The sequence below is a fragment of the Notolepis coatsorum genome, assembly GCF_963971535.1.
Source record: "Notolepis coatsorum genome assembly, chromosome: 18".
Classification (NCBI taxonomy): Eukaryota; Metazoa; Chordata; class Actinopteri; order Aulopiformes; family Paralepididae; genus Notolepis; species Notolepis coatsorum.
The window spans coordinates 5,088,211-5,114,908 of record NC_140182.1 but is presented as its reverse complement, the minus strand read 5'-3'; the positions used below and the strand labels follow the sequence as shown (position 1 = coordinate 5,114,908).

The 26,698-nt window shown below is 44.4% G+C and overlaps 1 protein-coding gene across 4 annotated transcripts; it reads right to left on the bottom strand.

Moving 5' to 3' along the window:
* Positions 1 to 1,032: 1,032 nt before the first annotated feature.
* LOC311245636 (NACHT, LRR and PYD domains-containing protein 3-like) lies at positions 1,033 to 26,025 on the bottom strand. Of its 4 annotated transcripts, none has more exons than XM_084335556.1 (12): positions 25,917 to 26,025; positions 22,418 to 22,530; positions 22,185 to 22,269; positions 21,605 to 21,922; positions 14,438 to 14,696; positions 13,510 to 13,584; positions 11,420 to 13,184; positions 9,688 to 9,861; positions 8,759 to 8,935; positions 7,835 to 8,008; positions 3,239 to 3,397; positions 1,033 to 2,024 (listed from the first exon to the last, which is right to left on the bottom strand). In XM_084335556.1, exons 5-12 carry the CDS (start codon positions 14,685 to 14,687, stop codon positions 2,018 to 2,020), a joined length of 2,781 nt encoding a protein of 926 aa, XP_084191682.1. In that variant the 5' UTR covers positions 14,688 to 14,696; positions 21,605 to 21,922; positions 22,185 to 22,269; positions 22,418 to 22,530; positions 25,917 to 26,025; the 3' UTR covers positions 1,033 to 2,017. The 4 variants fall into 4 exon arrangements, with proteins under 4 accessions (XP_084191682.1, XP_084191684.1, XP_084191683.1 ...); XM_084335558.1 differs by having other exon boundaries at positions 21,605 to 21,917; XM_084335557.1 differs by lacking the exon at positions 25,917 to 26,025 and adding an exon at positions 23,607 to 23,702.
* Between the last annotated feature and the right edge of the window lie 673 nt (positions 26,026 to 26,698).

Genomic DNA, 26,698 nt, shown 5'->3' with positions numbered 1-26,698 from the left:
CTAAATCACTGTGTTGGGGTCCAGCCTGAGCTAAATTACTGTGTTGGGGTCCAGCCTGAGCTAAATCACTGTGTTGGGGTCCAGCCTGAGCTAAATAGTAGTAGTAGTAGTAGTAGTTTTTATTTTTTCAGTCATAAAAAAAAAGTACAATATACATCATCATTTATCAATATTTGATTATTTACAGTGACTGAAAAAGGTACAGACTGAAGCATAGTGCTTATATGTGCCTGTCCTATATTCTTACCAATTTTTATTTATTTTTTGTTTTTTGTTTTACTCCAAAACAGTATTATAAAGAAAAGAAAAAAAGCAAGCAAAACAGTGTTTTTCACCCTTGTAGTTTTTCAAAATTTAGCATTAAAAAAGAATAAAATAAAAAATACAAAAATGTAGATTCCAAAACAGTATTCTAAAAGAAAAAAGAAAAAAAGCAAACAAAACAGTGTTATTCACCCTTGTATTTTTCAAAAATTGCTTTACAAACCTTTTTCTTAAAAACCAAAATCGATTTTCCTCATTCTTAACTGTATATCCGCATTGTTCCACAAGTTAACCCCAATAATAGAAATACACCTCCTTTTAATCCCTTTCTTAGCTTTCTGAACAGTAAATTTACAAATATCTCTCAAATCATATTTTCTTTCATGTGTTGAAAAAAACCTTTGCACCCCACCTGGGAGTAACTTTGCTTTAGCTCTGTACATTATTTGCATATTTTTATAGTAAACCAAATCATTAAATTTCATAATATGAGACTTTATAAACAATGGATTTGTGTGTTCATAGTAACCAGCCTTGAAAAGGTTCCGAATGGCCCGCTTTTGCAGTACGACTATTGGATTTACTGTATTTTTAAATGTCGACCCCCATACTTCCACACAGTAAGAAATGTAAGGAAGTATAAGTGAGCAGTAAATTATGTGCAAGGCTTTGTAGTTTAATATATCCTTACATTTATACAATATTGCTACTGACTTAGATATTTTTCCTTGAATATAGTTAACATGTGCTAAATCAAGTCTAGTCAAGTCAAGTCAAGAGTTTTATTTGTCACGGCATACAAGTATACAATGAAATGCAGGGGATCTTGCCCCGCAACGATTGTGCATAATACAATAATAAAATATAATAATATAATAAGAATCCAATAGAACGACATTGTGCAATAATACAAGTAATCAAAGTAGGGCATATCGGTATCTGTACATGAGTTATTTACAGAGCATGGTAGGACATGCTAGGTCCTGTGATACGGATGAGGCACTGGGTCTTTATGTACACTGCTATACAATGCTATATTATACAATCTCAAGTTATACTATACTATTCTTAAAGTGACCTTTCCTTTTGTAAAGTGACCATAAGTGTGAGCGTGTGCAGCATGAGTGTGTGTGTGCTCATGTTAAAGTGGCTGCTAGTGTGTGAGCGTGTACAGTGTGTGTTGTGTGTGTGCTCATGTGTGCTTGTGTGTGGAGAGTTCAGTGTTCAAGGCTCTGATGGCCTGGGGGAAGAAGCTGAGCCGAAGTCTCTCTGTCCTAGTTGCTGGTGTTCGCAGGCGTTTGCCTGACCGCAGCAGCTTGAACAGGCTGTTGTTGGGGTGGTGAGGGTCTTTCATTATTCTGCAGGCTCTGGATTTGCACCTCTTGTTGTATAGGACCTGCAGGGGTGGTAGTGCAATACCCGTGGTACGCTCGGCTGAGCGCACCACTCTCTGTAGGGCCTTCTTGTCCTGTGCCGTGCTGTTTCCATACCAGGCAGTGATGTTTCCAGTCAAGATGCTCTCTACAGCTCCGGAGTAGAAGGACTGGAGTATCTTCCCAGATACTCTGAACTTCCTTAACTGTCTCAGGTGGTAGAGGCGCTGCTTCGCCTTTTTTACGTCTGAGTCTATGTGTGTTGTCCATGTCAGATCCTCTGAGATGTGGACCCCCAGGTACTTGAAGCTGCTCACCCTGTCCACGGTAGCCCTGTTTATCCTCAGTGGTGTGTGTCCCCTGCTGTCTCCTCCTAAAATTCACAATCTGATCACACACACACACACACACGTACGTTACTTTTACAATCCGAAATTGAAACATAAACAACAGGCCTAAAATAAACCGGTGAAAAACAGGTGAAGCGGTGATCAGTGTGACTCTGTGGTAGACGTGACGTGATTGTGTTACCGTGGTAGTGTGGTAACCACGGCAACTCTTACACATATATTATCTAACACACACACACACATCTGATGGAGACACACACACCTCATGCTACGCTGTCCAGCGTAGTTCAGGCTGTAGAGCCAAAAAGAACAGATTGTGATTGACATATTATTTTATTATTAAACCAGCCATATCTGTTCAATGGGAGATCACATGATTATTTTGTACTCATATATTCTCTTATCTTGTGATGCAGCTGGATTCAGGAGATCATAAGATTCTGTGTAACAAACCATCTGGCGCATCAGGTTATATAATCTCCTGTTTACCAAAAAATATTTTTAATTAAGTTGTATAGTGACATGAATGAAATCAGGCTTTGTATGGGGGGATATGTGTTGCCAGATTGGGTGGAGAAATCGTCCCCTTTATACACAACGTTTCATTATTCCCGCACAACCTGGCAACCCAGAGTAAAAATCTCCTCTGTGCCTCTGTGCACAGTCAGCCTCTGATGACAAGGAATGAGGACTAAACTACAGAAATGAAAAATATTCCTGTAGGCTTGAAGCCCCTTTTTCACAGCATAATGTTGGCAGGTATGGGATTAAAAATGATGTCCAATAAAGAGCTGACCTGCATGATCACGTGGCTTTGTTTAGAACGTTTGGTGCGCTTGGCAAAGTGGAAAGAAAAAATGCAACAATGTTGCAACTTCACCCCTGAATCTACCGAACTATAGGTGTGAAAGAGACCTTATGTGAAGAAGAAACAATCTCTTCTGAAAAAAATACCCGAATCATCTCATGACCACAGGCTGCAAGGTCATCTCAACACACACCCTATGTCAGCATTCAGCACTGTAGGCAGAACCTGTCTGATTAAACTATTCTTTGCATAATTACAAATATAATTCCATTTAGAAAATGAGGTAATAGATAAAATATTCCAATGTACACTAAATCTATTATTGTTGACCAGAACAATCTCCGCTCTGTGGAAATGACTTTGTAATCACCCTCCACTGGTCGTTTTATATTTAAAACCACTGTTCAATGTATTGGTCCAGAGCTAAACAACAGTATACATACCTGAGTTTGTCCAGTCCAAGAGACAACAGCTTCTCTCTTGAGTCTCTTGAGATACTCCTATTGTCACACAGGTCCAGCTCTCTCAGGTGGGAGGGGTTGGAGCTGAGAGCTGAGGCCAGAGCATCACAGCCTTCGTCAGTAACCCCGCAGCTTGACAGCCTGCAGAGAGTTCAGCATTATTAATACAATGACGCAGCACAGTGGTGTAGTGGTTAACACTGTTGCCTCACAGCAAGAAGGTCCTGGGGACCAGGTTGCCAGGTACCCATGTGGGGTATCTCCCGGGCATTTCTCTGTGGAGTTTGCATGTCATCCCACGTGCTCGGAAGGGTTTCCCCTCCAGAAAAAGAGATAAAACCAAAGGAAAAACATGCAGAACAGATTGCTAACACTGCTGTATCCCTGACAAAGATGGACATGAGCACTTGGATTGGTCCCCAGGTGCGGCCCCACACCGCAACCCATGTCTGCTCCCGGCTGCCCTTGGGGGGAAGGACAGCGGGATAGGTCAAGTGGAGAGACAAAATGTCATCGACAGTGTGTGTGTTTCCTATGTGTCCCATCGCATGTGTGTGTCGCTGCATGACTAAGTTGCAATGCGTGCAATAAAGACTTCTTCAAAGTACAGTTTAATCAATACTACCACCTAGTGGAGAGTTCAGCGTTACTAATACTAACACGTGGTAAATAATAATTTTTTTTTTTATTTACTTTTGACAATTTTTTGCTTGGAGTTCATGACTGCAAACCTACATTTACTGTATAGGCTAGTCTAGCTTGACGCATATGCTCAGTGTCATTATAGCCACTGTTGTTAGCTCCAGTCTCCATCAATATAATAATGTGTGAATCTTCCAGGTTTCCACCTTAGGTGAAAAGAGAAGGCAAAACATTTCCATTGAAAAACCTCTACACCTTTTCTTCAGCTATGATCATTTCCTGTTGTCATTCTTCATATGATTTGAAGGCTAAAAGGTCTTCCTGAGTTTGTCTTTTGGCTGAGATAATCCTTATAAAACTCAGAAACATAATTGTGTGTTTTAAGAGTTCTAAACCACAACCTGTCATAATCACGGCGAGAGCCTTCTTCACTCCTCCTCACCCACTCCCACATTCACAACGGAAGCCTCACACCCATATATGGGCAGCACCCCTTCCCCCGGATTCACACGCTGCCAAGCTCATCAATCAACACGGCTGTACCTCATCCCCTGATCAACGAGACGGTACATCTATCTGCAGATCCTGTCCAGACCTCATCGTAGTGTTAAACTAGCTACCTAGGTACGACGACGCAACCTAAGCCTTGCAAACCTGTTCTTGTTGTTATTCCTTGACAGAACCCCTGTTCTCCATGTGCCCAGGACCTCCGCTCCAGTACACCAGCTACCTGGACATCCCGTGCTGCACAAGGAGTGCTCCTGCTCTCACCCACGACACAGACCTGTGTCTTCTGCCCCGTGCTGCACAGGGAGTGCACCTGTCCTCACCCCCCAAGAACATTCCTATACCTGTGTGTTGCACATTCCTGCTGTTACACTGTCTGCTTGGGGAACAACATTAAAACACCCTAAAACGCTCCATTCTCTCTTCTCCTGTGTTCTGCTATTGGGCTCCGCCAAACCCCATTCTCACACAACCTCTGTCTCTTTTTTAGAACAAAATGCTGAATAGTAATAATAAAATGAGTATTATACTTGCAAAACATTTTACAATCTTATTTATAGATTTACAGAGCTGGCCTTTATGTAATAATTTCTTCTTATATAGTGTTGTAAAATATATAGATTTTTCAATATATATTGATAATAATAATAATGGTTAAAGGGGAACCATCTTATAAATGGCCTTTTTGAGTGTTTAGCATTGTTTCCTAGCTATGTGAACTTATATTAATATGATCTATGTCTCAAAATTCTCATATTGGCGCATTCTTCCAATTCTCCTCTCACAATATTCACCCTCACTGAACTGAGTCATCTGAACATGTGATGATTTGTGATGTCAGAGAGACACCGCTGCATGATAATGTTGAGATATGGAGAGACCTGCAGCTGGACCTGGAGCTGGACCTGTAGCAAAATAGTTCCCCTTTAATAGAAACATTTTCCTGGAAAATAAAAGAGGGGAAAGTAGATGAACATGAATGAACTTTCATTAACAACCACAATATGAGGTTGTGTGAATTAGGAATGAATTACACCCGTGCAGGCGTGCACACAGTGTGAGCAAGCATTGTTTCACTGTACCAGCCAGTGAGCATACTTAGGCCCTATACTCAGGAGGCCCGCCCAGGTTTTAGGTTTACAAATGCCTTTATGTAATAATTTGTTCTTATATAGTGTTGTAAAATATATAGATTTTTCAATATTGATAATAATTTTTTTAAAGGGGACCTATTTTACTATTTCTTTCACTATTTGGGCACTTTTACACAATTCCTGTGAGTTTATGGAACACCTCTGTAATTATATATATTTTTTAATTCATTGTTTTGTATTTCTAATCAAGTCCTCAAAAACAGCATTTTTCTACCTCAAGATCTCGAGCCGTTTTGAGGCTGGGCTCCTAAACCACTGTGTGGCCTGGTGGCATCTGGGGTGCAGGGGCCTGATGCTACAGGGCCACGTTATCATGCAGCTGAGTCTCTCTGATGTGGCCTGGGGTGCAGGGGCCTGATGCTACAGGGCCACGTTATCATGCAGCTGAGTCTCTCTGATGTGGCCTGGGGTGCAGGGGCCTGATGCTACAGGGCCACGTTATCATGCAGCTGAGTCTCTCTGATGTGGCCTGGGGTGCAGGGGCCTGATGCTACAGGGCCACGTTATCATGCAGCCGAGTCTCTCTGATGTGGCATCTGGGGTGCAGGGGCCTGATGCTACAGGGCCACGTTATCATGCAGCCGAGTCTCTCTGATGTGGCATCTGGGGTGCAGGGGCCTGATGCTACAGGGCCACGTTATCATGCAGCTGAGTCTCTCTGATGTGGCATCTGGGGTGCAGGGGCCTGATGCTACAGGGCCACGTTATCATGCAGCCGAGTCTCTCTGATGTGGCATCTGGGGTGCAGGGGCCTGATGCTACAGGGCCACGTTATCATGCAGCTGAGTCTCTCTGATGTGGCCTGGGGTGCAGGGGCCTGATGCTACAGGGCCACGTTATCATGCAGCTGAGTCTCTCTGATGTGGCCTGGGGTGCAGGGGCCTGATGCTACAGGGCCACGTTATCATGCAGCTGAGTCTCTCTGATGTGGCCTGGGGTGCAGGGGCCTGATGCTACAGGGCCACGTTATCATGCAGCTGAGTCTCTCTGATGTGGCCTGGGGTGCAGGGGCCTGATGCTACAGGGCCACGTTATCATGCAGCTGAGTCTCTCTGATGTGGCCTGGGGTGCAGGGGCCTGATGCTACAGGGCCACGTTATCATGCAGCTGAGTCTCTCTGATGTGGCCTGGGGTGCAGGGGCCTGATGCTACAGGGCCACGTTATCATGCAGCTGAGTCTCTCTGATGTGGCCTGGGGTGCAGGGGCCTGATGCTACAGGGCCACGTTATCATGCAGCGGTGTCTCTCTGACATCACAGATCAGCACATGTTCAGATGACTCAGTTCAGTGAGGGTGAATATTGTGAGAGGAGAATTGGAAGAATGCGCCAATATGAGAATTAGAGACATAGATCATATTAATATAAGTCCACATAGCTAGGAAACAATGCTAAACACTGAAAAAGGCCATTTATAAGATAGTTCCCCTTTAAGACCTAATCTAACATATGAAAAGAAATATGTTTAAATAGGGGGCGGCTATGTGGCGTAGTGGGCAAGGCGCTCGCCACGAATGCAGAGACGCTGGGCTTGCCTGTTTGAACCCAGCGCTCCACATTTGCTTTCAGTTTAGCTGGTCGTCCGTACTAATACACATTGGCCGTATCAGGGGGTGGGCAACTGATGGGTGGGGATCGGGCGTTGTGGACAGCGACTCCTACAGGTCGGTTGGTGCGCCTGCACAGTAGAATCAGGAAGTGTCGGGGGCAGCGTGAGCCTCCCACGCGTTACTCCTCGCCACTGAGAGATCGAGCTGCGCAGGTGAAAAGATGCGACTGCTGTTACCTCAAGTACCGGAGGGGACTTGTGCTCTGTATGACTTAGTCCACATTGCAGCCGGCTTGTGGGAGGCAAGAAACAGCGTTCGTGACGGGGGAGGGTTGAATTGGATGATACGAAATTGGGATGGGAGAAAAATATAGAAAATGGGAGAAAAAGTGGATAAAAAAAAGAAATATGTTTAAATAGTGATATTTCTCTGAAAGTATTAGAGAAGCTGAGACGTTCAGCACACAATTAAAACAACACACTCAGAGCCCATAACCCTACCAGCTGTATTTGAACATCAAAGAAAGTGATGTATATGAAGCTAATAAATTAAAAAGGGCCTCATGGTATCGAATATCAATATTTCCCCAGGAATATTTAGACATTCCAGCATCGTAACAACACCAATATATATATTGTATATATTTTTTTGTTTTTACAAATGAACCATTATACAATATTCTGTTTCATTTGTTTTGAGTAAAATGTGTCTCAATATAATACTGACCCGAGAGTCTCCAGTTTACAGTGTGGACTCTTCAGTCCAGCAGAGAGCAGCTCCACTCCTGGATCCCGCAGGTTGTTGTGACCCAGGTGCAGCTCTCTCAGACTGGAGGAGGTAGAGCTGAGAACTGAGGCCAGAGCTTCACAGCAGCTCTCTGAGAGTTCACAGCTCCACAGCCTGAATGAAGATGGATGGGAAGGAAACCAGAAACATTTAATTTGTATTTATTTAAACAGGGAAACATGTAAAATAAAGAAAATTAAAATAAAGTGGTAGCAATAATACTTAATAGAAACATTTTCCTGGAAAATAAGAGGGGAAAGTAGATGAACATGAATTAACTTTCATTAACAACCACAATATGAGGTTGTGTGAATTAGGAATGAATTACACCCGTGCAGGCGTGCACACAGTGTGAGCAAGCATTGTTTCACTGTACCAGCCAGTGAGCATACTTAGGCCCTATACTCAGGAGGCCCGCCCAGGTTTTAGGTTTACAAATGCCTTTATGTAATAATTTGTTCTTATATAGTGTTGTAAAATATATAGATTTTTCAATATTGATAATAATTTTTTTAAGACCTAATCTAACATATGAGAAGAAATATGTTTAAATAGTGATATTTATCTGAAAGTATTAGAGAAGCTGAGACGTTCAGCACACAATGAAAACAACACACTCACAGCCCATAACCCTACCAGCTGTATTTGAACATCAAAGAAAGTGATGTATATGAAGCTAATAAATTAAAAAGGGCCTCATGGTATCGAATATCAATATTTTCCCAGGAATATTTAGACATTCCAGCATCGTAACAACACCAATATATATATATTGTATATATTTTTTTGTTTTTACAAATGAACCATTATACAATATTCTGTTTCATTTGTTTTGAGTAAAATGTGTCTCAATATAATACTGACCAGAGAGTCTCCAGTTTACAGTGTGGACTCTTCAGTCCAGCAGAGAGCAGCTCCACTCCTGAATCCCGCAGCTTGTAGTTGCCACTCAGGTGCAGCTCTCTCAGACTGGAGGAGGTAGAGCTGAGAACTGAGGCCAGAGCTTCACAGCAGCTCTCTGAGAGGTTACAGCTGATCAGCCTGAATGAAGATGGATGGGAAGGAAACCAGAAACATTTAATTTGTATTTATTTAAACAGGGAAACATGTAAAATAAAGAAAATTAAAATAAAGTGGTAGCAATAATACTTAATAGAAAAATTTTCCTGGAAAATAAAAGAGGGGAAAGTAGATGAACATGAATGAACTTTCATTAACAACCACAATATGAGGTTGTGTGAATTAGGAATGAATTACACCCGTGCAGGCGTGCACACAGTGTGAGCAAGCATTGTTTCACTGTACCAGCCAGTGAGCATACTTAGGCCCTATACTCAGGAGGCCCGCCCAGGTTTTAGGTTTACAAATGCCTTAATGTAATAATTTGTTCTTATATAGTGTTGTAAAATATATAGATTTTTCAATATTGATAATAATTTTTTTAAGACCTAATCTAACATATGAGAAGAAATATGTTTAAATAGTGATATTTATCTGAAAGTATTAGAGAAGCTGAGACGTTCAGCACACAATGAAAACAACACACTCACAGCCCATAACCCTACCAGCTGTATTTGAACATCAAAGAAAGTGATGTATATGAAGCTAATAAATTAAAAAGGGCCTCATGGTATCGAATATCAATATTTTCCCAGGAATATTTAGACATTCCAGCATCGTAACAACACCAATATATATATATTGTATATATTTTTTTGTTTTTACAAATGAACCATTATACAATATTCTGTTTGATTTGTTTTGAGTAAAATGTGTCTCAATATAATACTGACCAGAGAGTCTCCAGTTTACAGTGTGGACTCTTCAGTCCAGCAGAGAGCAGCTCCACTCCTGAATCCCGCAGGTTGTTCTCACTCAGGTGCAGCTCTCTCAGACTGGAGGAGGTAGAGCTGAGAACTGAGGCCAGAGCTTCACAGGATCTCTCTGAGAGGTGACAGTAACCCAGCCTGAATGAAGATGGATGGGAAGGAAACCAGAAACATTTAATTTGTATTTATTTAAACAGGGAAACATGTAAAATAAAGAAAATTAAAATAAAGTGGTAGCAATAATACTTAATAGAAACATTTTCCTGGAAAATAAAAGAGGGGAAAGTAGAGGAACATGAATGAACTTTCATTTCATTAGGTTTGGGTTCAGTTTGCAACACGGACCCAACGTGAGAGGTATGTCTATTATTGTGGCGCGTCGCAATATCGTGTTTCATACTGTTGTATATATATTTTGTATAAGACTTGAATGTTGATAGATAGTGATTACTTGATGGTGTTGGTACGAACGGTGTGGTTATATAATATGCACAATTGAAGGTCTTAGTCGGTGTATTTCACCGAGGCAATATAGTCATTAGTGTTCTCTGTCCACAGACGTGATTGAGAGCACACATGTGACGCTGTTTCCTATTGTGGCAATTCCACCATTCGTTTCCATGCAGGTGGCCTCCATTGCAGCCCACTTCAATAAATGATTGAACAGTGTTCACGTGTGCCGACTCATCCCTAAGCCTCTCACACAAAGAACACAACGCAGGAAAAGATTCACGGGCAGAACGTCCGTTACAGAAGCACTTTGGTTCAACTTCGGTTGGTTTTATATGTGCTATATAAATAAAGGTAACCGTGACCAGTCACAGCTGTAGAAGTAATTATCAGGTGCGCTATTATGGTTCATTAACACAGACGTCTCAGTGCCTAAAGGCTTGAGTGAGCACTGCTGTGGGACAGCGATTCCACAGTTGAAGGAAATGTGCAGGCAGAGGAGGGTCTTGATCCATTCATGACAGGAATGAAGTGTAGGCTAATACATGTTGTAGCCTGGACGGACATCTCTCCGAGTACCCTTCTAGTCCCTTATTCCATCCATCATATTAACGGTAGACTCTGTAATGCCATCAAACAGTGACATCTAAGCCCTCTAGAGAGCCCCGCTTGGGATTGCACTTTTACATGTTTTGTTTTGGTCTGATGTGTAGGTTGGGTTTGAATGGGTATAGGGATGGATTGGGTTGCTATTGCTGACCACACCTCAAGCTCTGGCAAAAAAGAGGCCTGGAGAAATGCACAGTAAGTTACTAAACCACACATCAGACCAAAACAGAATATTTAAACAAAGTGCAATACCGAGCAGGGCTCAAGAGGTCACTGTTTGACTACATTACACATTCTACTTTTAACAGTGATATACTAAATTAATTACTAATGATGATGATGGTGATTGTTGCTACTATCCCTGACAAATAATTCATTTAATCAAGGGAGTATTATCTATACAGAACACTTAATTATCTAGATAGTATCTACACAGAACATTTAATTATCTAGATAGTATCTACACAGAACACTTAATTATCTAGGTATTATCTACACAGAACACATAATTATCTAGGTATTATCTAGACAGAACACTTAATTATCTAGATAGTATCTACACAGAACACTTTTTTATCTAGATAGTATCTACACAGAACACTTAATTATCTAGGTATTATCTAGACAGAACACTTACATAGCTTTACTGCAGGCGTTGACCACTGGCAGCAGTCCCAAAAGAGCCTCATGTGATGCAGAATATTTCTTCAGGTCAAACACGTCCAGATTCTCTTCTGATGTCAGCAACACAAATGTCAGAGCTGACCACTGAGCCGGGGAGAGTTTGTCAGTGAATAACTCTCCTTGGATCAGGTACTGTTGGATCTCCTCCACTAGAGAATTATCTTTGAGCTCATTCAGACAGTGGAACAGATTGATGCTTCTCTCTGAAGACGGTTCCTCTCTGATCATCTTCTTGATGTACTCAGCTGTCTTCTGATTAGTCTGTGAGCTGCTTCTTCTCTTCGTCAGCAGGTCTGGTAGGATCATCTGATTGGTCTCCAGTGAGAGACCCAGGAGGAAGCGGAGAAAAAGGTCCAGATGTCCATTCTCACTCTGTAAGGCCTTTTTCACAGCACCGTTATAGAAGGGTTGTTTAAGAAGCACCCTATAGAACCAGGATGGTTCTAGCAGATCCACATCTTTGTTGTTGAATGCAAGAAAGACATGAAGAGCAGCCAGAAACTCCTGAATGCTCAGATGGATGAAGCTGAACACCTTTACACTGTCATCTTCTTTTTTTAAGATCTGTGTGAACACTCCTGACCACAGTGAGGCTGCTTCGACATCAATGCCACTCTTTTCCAGGTCCTTTTCTTTGAAGAACAGGTTGCCTTCCTCCAGCTGTTCAAAAGCTAGTTTCGCCAGAGACAGAATGATCTTACTGGTCTTTGTATTCCAGTCTTGGTACGTGGTACTTGGTACTTGGTCTTCATGGTACTTATTCCCTCGTATGGACTGAAACATCAGCAACCTGATGTACATCTCAGTCAGGGTCTTGGGCACCTCTCTGTCTTGGGCACTTTTGTCTGTCAGCATTTTCTCCAGAACTGTAGCAGAGATCGAACAGAAGACTGGGATGTGGCACATGATGTGGAGGCTCCTTGATGCCTTGATGTGTGAGATGATCCTGCTGGCCAGCTCCACATCATAACTGAATCTCTTCTTGAAGAACTCCTCCTTCTGTGGATCAGTGAATCCTTGTGCCTCTGTTACCCTGTCAACATACTCAGAAGGGATCTTATGGGCTGCTGCAGGTCGGGATGTTATCCAGATGAGAGCAGAGGGAAGCAGGTTCCCCTTGATGAGGTTTGTCAGCAGCCTGTCTACTGAGGTCGGCTCTGTGACATTAGTAGTACATTTCTTCTTGTTTACAAAGTCTAAAGGAAGACGACATTCATCCAGACCATCAAAGATGAACAGAACTCTGTACTTGTTTGTTTTAACATTTAGGTTGTTTGAATTCTGTAATTCTGTGAAAACTTCAGTGAGGAGCTCTTTCGTAATACCTTTAGTACATTTAGCGATAAGGTCCACAAAGCAAAACATCTCCGCCTTCAAGTCATTCAACTCTCGAAATTGGAGTAGAAATGTAAGATGGATGTCTTGGTTTGTCTTTTCTTCAGCCCAGTCCAGGGTGAACTTGTTTACAAGGTATGTTTTTCCAATGCCTGCCACTCCCGTTGTCATGACCGTTTTGATTTTTTTGTCAAATATATCATCACATTTGATTGGTGTTCTTGGTTTCCTGCATGCTGCTTCAATCTGTCTGAGCTCATTGTCAGTTCCTCCATGGTTGAGAAAGACCTCTGTGTACCCCTCATTTAGAAGTCTCTTCGTATTCTTCTCGTCCTGTATACGCTCACGCGTGACCATCACATTGGCCTTGTACTGTTTGATACCTAAAAATGTATGCAATATTTAGTTTGTTAGCCATGATATCAGATTCAGACAAGTGCTCTGTCCTTGACAACTGGAACATGCATCTATATAACTACTGTATGTGTTCTAAACAATGATAAAAAATGTGTTCCTAATACTAATGTTTCCACCATTAAAACAATCGTTTTTGTTGTATTAAAATTACAAGCTGTTGTAAAATGGATTATTTTGGACCAGTTAGATGGGGGCAATTTAATTTAGCAGACAGAGAAATGACAAAACACACCACTTGAGCCTCTCCACCTACATCAGGATACATTTATTTATAATTTATGATTCATTCACCAGTTTCAATAGGTCCAGAGGCTCCAGCAGTGCCTCCAGTCTTTGAGTCAGTTGATCTTGTCTCAGCTTGGACTCCTGGAGAACAGAGAAGACAAAGTAAGTTAGAACACATCACACAGAACAGAGAAGACAGTTTGAACACAGAGCAGAACAGATAAGACAAAGTAAGTTAGAACACACCACACAGAACAGAGACGACAAAGTAAGTTAGAACACATCACACAGAACAGAGAAGACAGTTAGAACACAGAGCAGAACAGAGAAAACAGTTTGAACACAGAACAGAACCGAGAAGACAAAGTAAGTTAGAACACATCACACAAAACATAGAAGAGAGTTGGAACACAGAACAGAGAAGACCAAGTAAGTTAGAACACAGAACAGAAAGAAAAAGTAAGTTAGAGCACATCACACAAAACATAGAAGACAGTTTGAACACATCTAGAAACCTGCTACAGCTGCAGGGCAGAGACTGATTCAAATTGAAGAAGATAGTTGACACAATATCTTATAAAACAAGGTAACATTGTGCACCACATCACTCATGCATTCATTATCTTCTTCTCAGTATTAATGAAAGGAATGATATGGGTTAACAAAATAAGTATTCTAATATGAATGAATATTCCCTTCATATTACATATCAAATAGTGAATGAAGGACTGATGTGATATGAAGGAAATAATGCACAATCAACAAGGATCTATCTCTGCAGTTATTTAGGCTAGAGACCATCTATGAAAAGCAGAATACCAACAACAATGCCATCTACCAGATATACATTTTATATTATTATTTTCTTGTTTTCCTAAAAATGTGAACTGTCCCTTTAAACATCTATCTCAGAGGCAAGAGAGAAAATCACTGAACGCTAAAGGCATACACATATTTATTCAAAGATAAAAGAGGTAGAGGCTGACATGAATACCTGCTTGTAGAGCTGCCACCAGATCATTCCTGTTGAGAATCTTCAGTATCTCCTCTGTAATCTTCACAGCTTCATCAGAATAGTGCTGCACCATCAGATCCACCACGTCCTGTATGTCAGCATACTCCAGCCGGCCCTCCGGGATGGGAGGGTAGCCCTCCAGGACCTTCAAATGCCACCGGAACTTCTTCAGCTCCTCCTTTCTTAACTCGTCCAGGATTTTGGACAGTAGTTTTGAATGCGCTGCCATTGTTGATCACTGATAAAACAGAACAAAGATTGTAAATGTTTTCATCTTGAGACCCTGACGTATATTGTAATAAGCATATAGGTAGTTATATAGCATACTGGCCAATCGCGTCTCGCTCTGCCATTATGAGATAACATCTCTCCAGCACCTACTGTGCCTGTGGACAAATTTTACATGCACCTCACTAGCACATGACCATGCCTACTCCCGTGCGTGCTTCTACAAGACACCGGACGTGGTCACGTCCACACCCTTCCTGTTTTCTTTCCATCCATGGAGCTGCTATATGCACTTATGAAGCAAAGGGAGAAAATACACAATGTTGGACTTTCGCCAGAAGTACGCTAGCCCCCGGACCCTTCTCGGCACGTCCGGATGAAACGTCGGTCCTATTCTGAACTTTCCTCATCTCTTGGCAGTGGACCGATGGATTACGCGCGGCGTTTGGCAGTCGAGCCATGCCGCGCTCAGGTAGGACCGACGCCAACAGGCGTTGGTACTAGCATGTTCAATACTACTCGTTGTCTCGTGAGACGACCGGGCGATGTATTGGCACGGGGGGGCTGGGTATAGTTGAATGTTTTCCAATTATAGGCCTCGGCGAGGCCACCAAGAGCTGAATCAGGGCCGGGGACCACACAGCTGAGCCCCGGCCCGGCACGACCAGGACCAAGTCCTGCGCTCCCGACGTACCCGCCCCAACAGCTGAGCTATCAGGTGTAAGGGGGGGAAAGCGTACAGAATCCCGGACGGCCACGGAATCGGTCCCAGACCTGCCCGACTATGTCTGGACGTAGTCCCCACTCGTCAGGGTGAGAACCGCCCGCGACATCACACCTGCACCCACATTCACCCTGCCGGGGATGTGGAGAGCCCTCAGGCAGAGCAGATGGAGAACACCCATAGCCAGAGCCCGACCGCCGCCCGGTGCAGACGGGGCGAGCGCACTCCTCCCTGTCTGACAATATACGGCGCTGACGTCGTGTTGTCCGTCCTGACCAAAACACGCTTGTCCACCACAAGGTGGTCGAGCCGTTTGAGGACCAGAAGGACTGCCTTCAATCCCAACACATTGAATGTAGCGCAGACCGGGCAGCATGGCAGCTGCCCCCTACTGCGCTGGTCCGACACGTCCCACCCCCCCCCCATCCCATGAGGGAGGCGTCGGTGAAGACCGTGACGTGTGACAGCCTGCTGCCCAAGGGGACCCCGCAGGTGACTCCCCAGTACAGACCCTCCCCTGAAGACGAGGTCCCCCAGTACTGACATGGGAACCTTCAGCCGCTTCCATATGTCTCACACCGGGTCCATTTCCATACTGGAAAAAACCACCTCTGCATCCTCCTCATGAAGGAGGCCAAGAGGGACCCCAGCAGCAGGCGCATCACGGACAGCGCCGTAACCGTCCTAGGACGGAACCTCCCAAGCGCGCCGAGAACCCAACCACTCGTCGCCGCTCCAAGAGGGATGCCCATATAGACCTTGAGCTTAGAAAAAGCCCAAGTACTCCACCCGTTGACTGGGAAGAGGAGAACTCTACTTCCAGTCTACAGCAAAACCCAGGCTGGTGAGACACCACCTGACTGGTATGAGACCTGGCGATCTACCCTGACCGGCCAAGGACCAGAACGTCGTCCAGGGCAGAATACAATTCGTAACCCCCGACGACGCAGAGGCCCCAGCGCGGTCTCCACGCAAGATGCGGGGAGCCAGAGAGTAGCCGAACGGCAGCCTTTGGTACTCGTACGCTAAGCCCTGCAAAGGAAGCATAGGTAAGCCCTAGGATGGAAGATCGGGATGTGAATACGCATCCTACAGGCCTATGGAGGAGAACCAGGCCCCCACCTGACAACGTCTAACAGGTGGGAGACGGTCAACATTCTGAAACTTCCATGGGACAGGTCCAGTATGGGTCTGACCCCCCCCCCCCCCCCCCCACCGATTTCTCGGGCACCAGAGAATACCGGGAGGAAACGCCACGCATCACGTCCTCCTTTGGGACCACGACGATGGCTTGCTTCGCCCACAGAGATTGGATCTCGTCGGCCAGAGCTGTCACTGCTGTTGACCCCGACAATAGGGTCTGTACCAAACCTGAAAACGGGTGGGGTTGTGTAACACAAGTCCCCGCCTCAGCATTCTCTCCATCCACCTCGACATATGGCACTGCTGTAGCCATATGTGATGATAATCCCAAGCGCACCCGCCGCCACTCGCCGCTGGTCCGCCAGAAACTGTAGATAGGCGGCCCGGTCCCACCCGCTGTGCGTTGCCAACCCTGGACTCACCAACCGCGCAAGCAGGGCGTCTCGTGGAGCTGGGATACCGCCCCCCGACACTACCAACGAGGCAATCGCACCCAAGGGGGAACCCGACAGAAAGGTCCGGTTTGATACAGGGGAAGCTGACATCACACTGGGTGACAAAAGCTCCCCCACTGAACACCTCCCCGGCATGGATTGCTGAGGAACTGTTCTACAGCTGGACATGCAAGACGTGAGGTCCCCACATTGCCCGATAGGGTGGGTTCCTACACACCGTAGCCCTGCAGTGATATTACTACCACCCAAATCACGTGCGCCTGCCAGACCACCGCCGGTCTTCCGGCCGTGGGAGGCACTAACGTGATACCCGGCCTGGCGAGGGTGGGGCTGGGGGAACTCGCGCTGCAACCCCAAGGGCCTCGAGCTCCCCCGCTGACAACCTTTGTTTTTGACAGACACAACACCAGGCTCACCAAACACAGACGCAGAACGTGTGGCGTGGGAGCCGCTTGACAGCACAACATTCTCACGGACAGACCCAGGCCTAGCCTGGGTGTCAGCCCCTGTCCCCATGAGAAGCGAAACGTGGGGCCGCTTGCGCTTCATGGAAGGCACGCGGCCGGCAGCCAAAGGAAACAAATCAGAGCTTTTATCCCGCTGGTGTTGGGGGGGGGGGGGGTGACCGGAGAGCGAGCTAGACACAGTTAGACGGCGACAGTTTTTTAGGGCGTGCTCATCTAATGTAGCCGATCCCTCGGCCGCCAGGGCTGTCGGCCTTGCGATCACCTGTTTTCGTTGTGTTCAGGGTACCTCAGGTGGGGGAAACATGGCCGCTGGTTGAGGGCCTCGCCACAGCCGCTGGCGAGGCCACGCCCTCACCTCTGGCTGCACGGTGTGAGGCGGTGTGGGGCCTAGGTCAAATACCGCCCGTGCTCCTGCGGAAAGACCAAAGTCCCTCTGCGGAGAGGGGAGCCCTGAGGAGGGAAAAAACTTCTCTCCTCCTCAAGGGGAGACTGATCCAACCAAGATGTCTGTAAACAAGCGTAAACTAGCCCTCCCTGCGGTTATAGCTTGCGGCTAGGTCAAAAGTTAATAACCTCAAAACCTCGCGCAATGTTTCGATGTCGGCTGGCCCTAAGGCCCCACGACCCGACACCATTTTTGACAGAAAAAACAGCAATTCGAACAATGTTGCTAGTCGCTGCTAATTCTATACCGTGGCGGTATAGGCTTAACAGCCCACCAGCCACCTGCCGGGCCGACTTGCCTCATGGCGTCGGCCGGGCGGGACACCGTTCCACCATGTCACAGGCAAAGGACTGATGCCACCTGCTTCACAAGCACGGAGCACCAGTGGTGGCTGCAACAAAAGACTATTACTAGTGAAGCACTGCCTCACTAGTAGGAATGCAGCAACCTCCACTGTGGTGTGCACCCATGAAGGGGTAAATGAATAAATGAACGAAAACTCCACTAACACACTGCAGAATGGGCTAGCCCATACACACAAATGTTAAGGGGATGCAGACCAGAGAAAAACACCAGTCCCGCACACAATTCATAGATACACAAAAAGCACACCAGCCCTGAGCCTCAGCCCATCCACCCATGAAATGGTAAACAAGCCCCCGTCAAAACTCCCAACATTAGACACCGATTGACCGTCAGCATGAATGGTTAAGAGGAGGGAAGACCTTTTAGTAAAGACAGCTCTCGGCGGAGAACAAGAACGGAGACCCAGCATTGTAGCATTAGCATTAGCCGTACGCACTAGGATAGCTGGGAAAACACCCAAAACAGAGTCATGACGACCATGTTTTCCCAAATATCCTGCCCCTCGTGCCAATACACAACTCGGCTGTCTCACGGGACAACGAGCAGTATCACAAATGCTAGCATTAATGCCTGGCAGTGCAGGCCCTACCTGTGAGCGACCTATCCCGACAGCTAGCCGCCGCGCGACGTCCCTCGATCCGCTGTCACGAGACAAGGAAACCCCAGGACAGGCCTGATGCGCTGTTAGGATGTGCCGAGAAGATTCCAGGGGCTGGTGAATCTCCGGCGAAAACCCAACATTGTGTAATTTCTCTCAGCATTTCATAACAACTAGTTCATGGAGTGCACTGCAGCGTCCATGTTGGAAACAAAAAAGAGGAAGGTGTGTGTGACCATGTCCGGCATCATATAGGAGGACGCTGGTGCGTGGCCTGGTCAGGTGCATGGGTGCAAATAGTTTGTTCATGAGCACAGTAGGTGCTAGGAGATACGAGTTATCTCATAATGGCAGGAGCGAGACGCGATGGCCAGTATGCTATATTGCCTGATTGGCATTCACAGTGATAAATAAACTTAAGACACTTAAAAGAGAAATAGTGAATACAGACTCTATACCCTTATGTATAGATATGTAATATATAATTAAAGAGAGAATCATATATTGTTATATGCTCCTCCCAATCTAAATGACATTCAAATATACCTTCTAATTTAATAAGTCACATTAATGATCTATATGTTTTTTGGTTTCTTTATAGAGGTCTTAATCCAATCAAAGCCAAACATTGTTTTTTACTCCAGTTGGAGCATGTCATGATTATTAACAGTCTCTACCCCTGTCTACAGTATGTAATTTCAGAGCAGTTTGTGGTTCTGCTCTCCATGGCAGCTGTTCATACACGCTGTAACTTGTTGCTAACATGTGACTTTAGATAATCACACTTCAACTGGCCATTTTCATTGTTGGGCATTGGATTGAATTAACATCTCTTTTGTCTCTTGTTAAGCCTTAAGGTCCCCCTACAGGACCCCCTGCTTTTCTTTATCATAAATCGATCAATAGAGACCGTATTAGATCCCCAATTATCATATCATGGGGTATCGTTGGAAAGCCACACTCATTGGCTACATCCCTGTGCAAAGATTTTCGAGATCGCCAAATGATTGACGGAACTAGAGCCCCGGGAGTCGGGGGTGGTAATGTGTACTTTTGCGTACTTTGGGGCACGCCTCACATATCGGCATGTAACTCGAGAACCACTGAACGGATTCTGTCACCTGAAAGGGCAATCGACAGGCAACAAATAGGGCTTTAATTCTATCTATATATTGTATTAAAAGAAATGCACACACTAGCCACTAGAGGTCGGCAAAGAATCATTCACATGTGGGCCCTTGAATGTTAAGAGGTTAATGTTTTTTTTTTTTAATTGTAGCAAAGAGTAAAGACCATAACCCTATCAAAAACAGTAGTCAATGTGTATATTTTCATTTTACCGATGTTTTATACGATTTATCGGAAATACGAATTTATCTGAAAATGCTAATTATCGTAAACACCGCAAGGAAATGACTAAATCCAGAATCAACCCTGCCAAAGAGGAGCATTTTCCCTATCCATAGATGTATGATTTGGCCATAATAAGGTCAAGGTCAAGTTCAAATATGAATTTATCATTTAAATCGATTATCATTAATTACTGTATCTACAAATCCTTCTATTTAATCATCTTCCCTTTATTTATTTGATTCGATTTTTTGTACACATGATCTCAATAAGGTGGTGAATGAGCTCAGTGAGCATTTTCTCCTACCCGTATCAATTTTTGATCAAAGATGCAAAAATCATAAATCATAATTTATATTCTCCTTTTCTTCATTACAATTTACTCAGCCTAGTAACAGACACAATATTTCTGACACTGGAAATACATACCCCCAGGTCCCTAGATGTTCCTAGATACCAAGAACATGCAAATTGACCTTGCAGAAGTGGAGCAATCTTCCATTTACTTAGGCATGTACATTTAGGCGAAAACGGTCTACAGATTAACAGGCGCCGTCACAGTCCTGAGAGCATTCTCATGGCTGAAACTGCCCCCAGGCTCTACCACACCTTTTGGCATTCTGGTCACACAAAGTTACAAATTACATCATTCCAAGTTAATTTTATACCACAACACAAACTTGTAACGTTCTGGGTTCTCTGGTCTTGTTAGACCTGAGAATCATGCTACCATTCTGACATCTGTCACTTTCTCTCTGTAATTGCATTATTGACTGTCACCTACTGTATGCTTGGCTGCTGTCACTCTGTGGTACATGTGGAATGTTGGGAATGCAGACCTTAAATAACTCCTGTTCTCTTCTGTTCCTCGTCGGCTCTTCACTCTTCTCAGAACCAGTACGCAATGGTACCAGGACAAGTGCTGCTGTAACCTGTACTCTGTCTGTATTCTATTATTTAGTTTCTATTGTTTTGCTGTTCTCTCAGTTGACACCCTGCGTCTTTCTGTTTACCTGGCTGCTCTGGAGTTTTCCTATTAAAGAGGATACACCTTGTGAAGAGCAATACCACACCTCTCCGTCTCCTTATTTGCCACCACCACTGGAACTCCAATCTCTTACCTCGTAACAAAACTGAGTAATTCAAGTATTGAGCTTGGATCCAGACTCTTTTATTTATACTAGTTTGTTGTGTCAAATTCAAAGCTATTTTCTATCAACAATGCAGTAATTAAAAGTGTGCATGTTTGCTTGAATGATGACCAGAATATATGCTCTTAACTAACCCTTTTAACCGTGTTGTTTACATTGATCACATACACTTGGCGTATATGTTATGGCTCTATAGAGAAATACATATATTGTTAATACCTGGCTTATATGCACGGTGGTGTAGTGGTTAACACTGTCGCCTCACAGCAAGAAGGTCCAGGGTTCGATTCCCACTTGGGGACCAGGTTTCCATGATGCCAGTTACCCAGGTGGGGTATCTCCCAGGCCTTTCTGTGTGGAGTTTGCATGTTCTCCCCGTGCTCGTAAGGGTTTCCCCCCCGATAAGATAAACCCAATGGAAAAACATGCACAACAATAGATCGCTAACGCTGTGGCGTCCTTGACGAAGACGGACAGGAGCACTTGGATTGGTCCCCTGGCGTGGCTCACGTTGACGCCTGTCTGCTCCCGGCTGCCCTTGGGGGGGAAGGACGACGGGATGGGTTAATCGCAGATACGAATTGCATGCATGCATCGCATGTGTGCCAATTGATGACCTGTGAGCAGGTCCTAAATTATTATTATTATTATTATTATTATATGTTATGGGTCTAATTATTAATATAACTAGCATAATTATACTGTATGTTATGGGTCTATAGAGAAATACATTATGTAATTAATACCTGTCTTTTATGTTATGAGTTTATAGATAAAGACATATATATATAGTTAATACCTGGTTTATTATGGGTGTGTGCGCTGGGTGCATCTCTTATGCATCCTCACCAAGCCGTTTCTCCACTGGCTCTTAGATGTGCGCACTAAGCAATGTAAGAAATAAATAAAACCAACAATAAATTATATCATAGAGAACAGATGCAGATTCAGATTCCTCTATACGTTCGAGAATAAGGTCCAATGTTTGTACCTCTCTTGAAAATACATTAGTTGCTGTTTTGAATGTTTTACCTGTGCCATCTCTTTTATGTAATGGTATCCCTTTCTGTTTGCATCTGGAATATCATAGAGTCATCAACATTTTGGCTGAAGAGTTTAGCCCTGGAACTCAAAAAGAAACCTTCCTATATGACGTACAGAAGAGAGAGAGAGAGAGAGAGAGAGAGAGAGAGAGAGAGAGAGAGAGAGAGAGAGAGAGAGAGAGAGAGAGAGAGAGAGAGAGAGAGAGAGAGAGAGAGAGAGAGAAGAGAGAGGGACAGGTTAGACACTTCCTTTATGACGCACAGAAGATATTTTGATTTTTAAACACAACTTTATTTGCTCACTCAGCAATCAACAATACATCAGAATGTATAACGCAAACACAGAACAGCAAATCAAATCAAGACAAACTTCACATCAGAACAGAGCCAAAAACCAACTCCAACCTCCACAGTACACAACACCCACCTGTAACACCACATCATCTCAAACTCTGCTACATTGCTGGTCAACTAGTAAACATTTAAATCTTGCCTGTACCATACATCCAAACAAGATAGTGGTATCTACCACCACCGAATCCTCAATCTTTTTCCTCCTGCTTAGATAAATGGCCATTTTTGTCTGACCCAGCAGGAAGTTGAAAAGCTGACACTTTAACCTCCTCTTCCTGCTGTACCTGTACCCCAAAATAAACATCTCTGGAGTAAGATGTTCATCAAACATCACAAACATGCGGGTCAGGAACTGAAAAAAAAGCAAGAGCCTGTCACACTTTAAAAAACAGTGAAACAGTTTCCCTCTCTGTGCAGAAAGGACAGGTGTCTTCAACATCAGAATTAATCACAGAGACAAAAGCCTTCACAGCAACTGCACCATGTAAGATTCTCCACTGTAAATCCCCAACTATTTTAGTTAACAGTGGTTTGTACAGTGCTCTCCATTCAGCCCCTCTGAGCCTCCTGTAGGCCCAGATGAGCTCTCCATGGAGTGTCAACCCTATCCTTCAGCCTGTTTTGATGCAACACTTTAACACACAGGTAAGAGGTAATACATATTTGCCCACCATGGTGCTCAGCCTGCAATCAGCAGCACTGCTCACCTCTAACAGACAACCATCACATTTAAAGACAGGAGTTAAAGTTTCACCTCAGGAAAATAATTATTTTCAACAGGCAATAACTGACCATTACAATTACGGCCCATCACCCTGACATACCTTGTGCCCAGCTGTGAGGCCAGACCTGCAGCATTATCAAGAAGGGGACCGCACACCTCCAGCACATGGCCCAACGTGAAGATTCTTGCCTCACACAGCCTTTGCCTCAGTGCTGGCTCGGCCCCACCCTGAAAACGAGTCCCATGAACCACCGGCTCCCTCAGAAGCCAGTACAATGAGTCACCGTTCTTTAGTCTCTCTTTCGAAAACAAGCCCCACCCTGTTAACAGTCCCTTGTAGAAACGGGGCAGGTTTTTCATTCTACATCCCTTCAAATCCATAAGGAACAGTGGCTCAGCCAAAATGATATATTTAGATAATTTTTCATTCTGGTAGCGCCCCTGGCTATCCTGTGTATTTAGACCATACAAAGGTAGCAATGAAAGTGTTCCTACAGTGTAGGCCAGTTGTAGACTGTAGAGTTGTAGTGCTCAGACAACTAAGCTGACAGGTGACCGTTGTGATGATAAAGTTGCATAACAGTCATAACATAAAGATATGCCATTTTGGTGAGTTGTTTCTATATACAATTAACTTATGACAAGTCATAATGCCGCTCGAGTCTCGGAATGCGCGTACTGCGTAGTGTGAGAGAGAGAGAGAGAGAGAGAGAGAGAGAGAGAGAGAGAGAGAGAGAGAGAGAGAGAGAGAGAGAGAGAGAGAGAGAGAGAGAGAGGAGAGAGAGAGAGACAGACACCAAGCAATCTCTGAGGATTCGATGGATAGACATTAGACAGGCCCAGAAGGAACAGGACAGGAAGGGGGCACCGGCGCTGCATGCTACAGGCTGGATAGAGGTAGAGAACTAGAGGACACCGAAATGATTGAGAAACAAACAGAATACTGAAACTATCTGCGTCACCTGGACTTTGAGCCCGACACTGGGACAACCTCCACTGTGGAAGAGCAAAGGTGAGGCTCTATCAAGATTTTGCTAGTCAGTGTTGTTATTTTAAGGATTAATGACAGGGTGTGTTTATCATCTTGGATAAGAGTACTCTATATCAATTTGAAAATCATGAAACTCCGGAGTTAATCTCCTCGCAGCCTGTCAACTATCAACTATCGTCGCACCTATTCTTCCCCCAATCAGAATGGATCATCACTATGCCACCCTGCGTGGCTACAGTATATCTGCCTGAGTGCCTCCTGGGGGGGAACAGCTACAGTATATCTGCCTGAGTGCCTCCTGGGGGGGAACAGCTACAGTATATCTGCCTGAGTGCCTCCTGGGGGGGGAACAGCTACAGTATATCTGCCTGAGTGCCTCCTGGGGGGGAACAGCTACAGTATATCTGCCTGAGTGCCTCCTGGGGGGGAACAGCTACAGTATATCTGCCTGAGTGCCTCCTGGGGGGGAACAGCTACAGTATATCTGCCTGAGTGCCTCCTGGGGGGGAACAGCTACAGTATATCTGCCTGAGTGCCTCCTGGGGGGGAACAGCTACAGTATATCTGCCTGAGTGCCTCCTGGGGGGGAACAGCTACAGTATATCTGCCTGAGTGCCTCCTGGGGGGGAACAGCTCATAAATCTGTGAATACAGGTGACTGTGTGTTACACACAAACGGCAGAGGCAACCGTCCCTCGGGGCATCAAAGTTTAAGGTGACGATGTCACTCACAACCGTTACATAATATAGCTTCTCACTCCATCCGGTACTGTGGAGTGGTTCTCCCTGCTCTAATTTCTTCTTCACCTCCACTCTAATTTTCTCAGCCCATATTATACATTTTTTGTAATGTGGGAAATAGCATCATTTAACTATGATAACAGCCATAGTTTTTGGTTTGAGATTTTAAGTGGGAAGGGGGCATTGGATATGATTGATTAGAAACTATTTGTATCAAAATTGTGGTAAGAAAAAACTCCATTAAGCCACACAGGGTAGCCAAGAGAAATTAGTTCTTTGACAGTGACATTTCATCAGTGTATAGCATTACGAGTTTATAGGGCATTGCCTCCGTCACAATCCGGGCCAGTTGAAACAAGTTTGAGTCACACCTTAACCCTTTCACTGCCGCACTACCAAACGGTTAACCCTTTCACTGCGACAATACACAGAAGGTTAACCCATTCACTGCCACACAACAGCAGGCCATAACCCTTTATCAGCGTTATCAAGAAACCCTTCAAACATACAATATGATGTTTCCTTAAAAAAAGAAATTGTGAAAACGACATCTAAATAATAGACAAGTGGGAGCAGGGACAGATCACGAGTGTAGATGTAGGTGTCTATAGGACATTCAAAAAGGTCAAATGCAAGTATAACTCAAGTACAATTGATTTATCTGTGAAAGCTACTTACCGTTTTGACTGATGCTGCTGAGCTGATGAAACCGCTGAGTTTGAGAAAACGTTTGCAGAAGTTCCATGCACGGATGTGCCATGGTGTTCGTATGTGGTTTTCAACTCAGGGCTCAGGGCTTTGTAGCTTTGAGTATGTTTGAGGCGGGGCTTCGTGGCGTGGACTGTTTGACTGTGCGTGGGCGGGGCTTTGTGGCGTGTACCTTGTTCTGCACTACTGCGCATGCGGATGAGGGAGGGGGGGGCTCTCTTGCTCACACTCTCTTTTTCTCATTGTTTACGACATACACTCGCTCTCTCTCTCTCTCTCTCTCTCTCTCTCTCTCTCTCTCTCTCTCTCTCTCTCTCTCTCTCTCTCTCTCTCTCTCTCTCTCTCTCTCTCTCTCTCTCTCTCTCCTTGTTTACGACATACACAACATCATATTGTGTTACATTTGTGATTGATTGATTGAAAACTGTATTAACAGATTGCAGAATGGGTACAGTACAGTACAGCTCAATACACACATATTCCAGAGGAAACCCACGCAAACACAGAAATTCCCCATGTCAGGGTTCAAATTTCTTGTCATTATACAATAACATTTTTATCACAATGTACAGGTGCTTAAACTGGACATAAAATATATAAATGAGTACTGTACTGAGTAATATTACTAATCAGATGTATCTACAGAGTTGTAGTATTAATATGTACAGTGATACAGGCAGGGCCGCCTCAGGGGGTGTGCGAGCAGTGCGGTCGCACAGGGCCTCGCGGGAAGGGGGGCCTCGCAAAAAAAA

Bases quoted from the DNA above. Each gene is read 5' to 3' on its own strand.
- LOC311245636 (XM_084335556.1), bottom strand. From the start codon at position 14,687: ATGGCAGCGCATTCAAAACTACTGTCCAAAATCCTGGACGAGTTAAGA. The intron at 8,936-9,687 runs GTCAGTATTATA...ATCTTCATTCAG, and splicing joins TGTAAACTGGAGACTCTCTG to GCTGATCAGCTGTAACCTCT. The intron at 3,398-7,834 runs GTCAGTATTATA...AACTCTCTGCAG, and splicing joins TGTAAACTGGAGACTCTCGG to GCTGTCAAGCTGCGGGGTTA.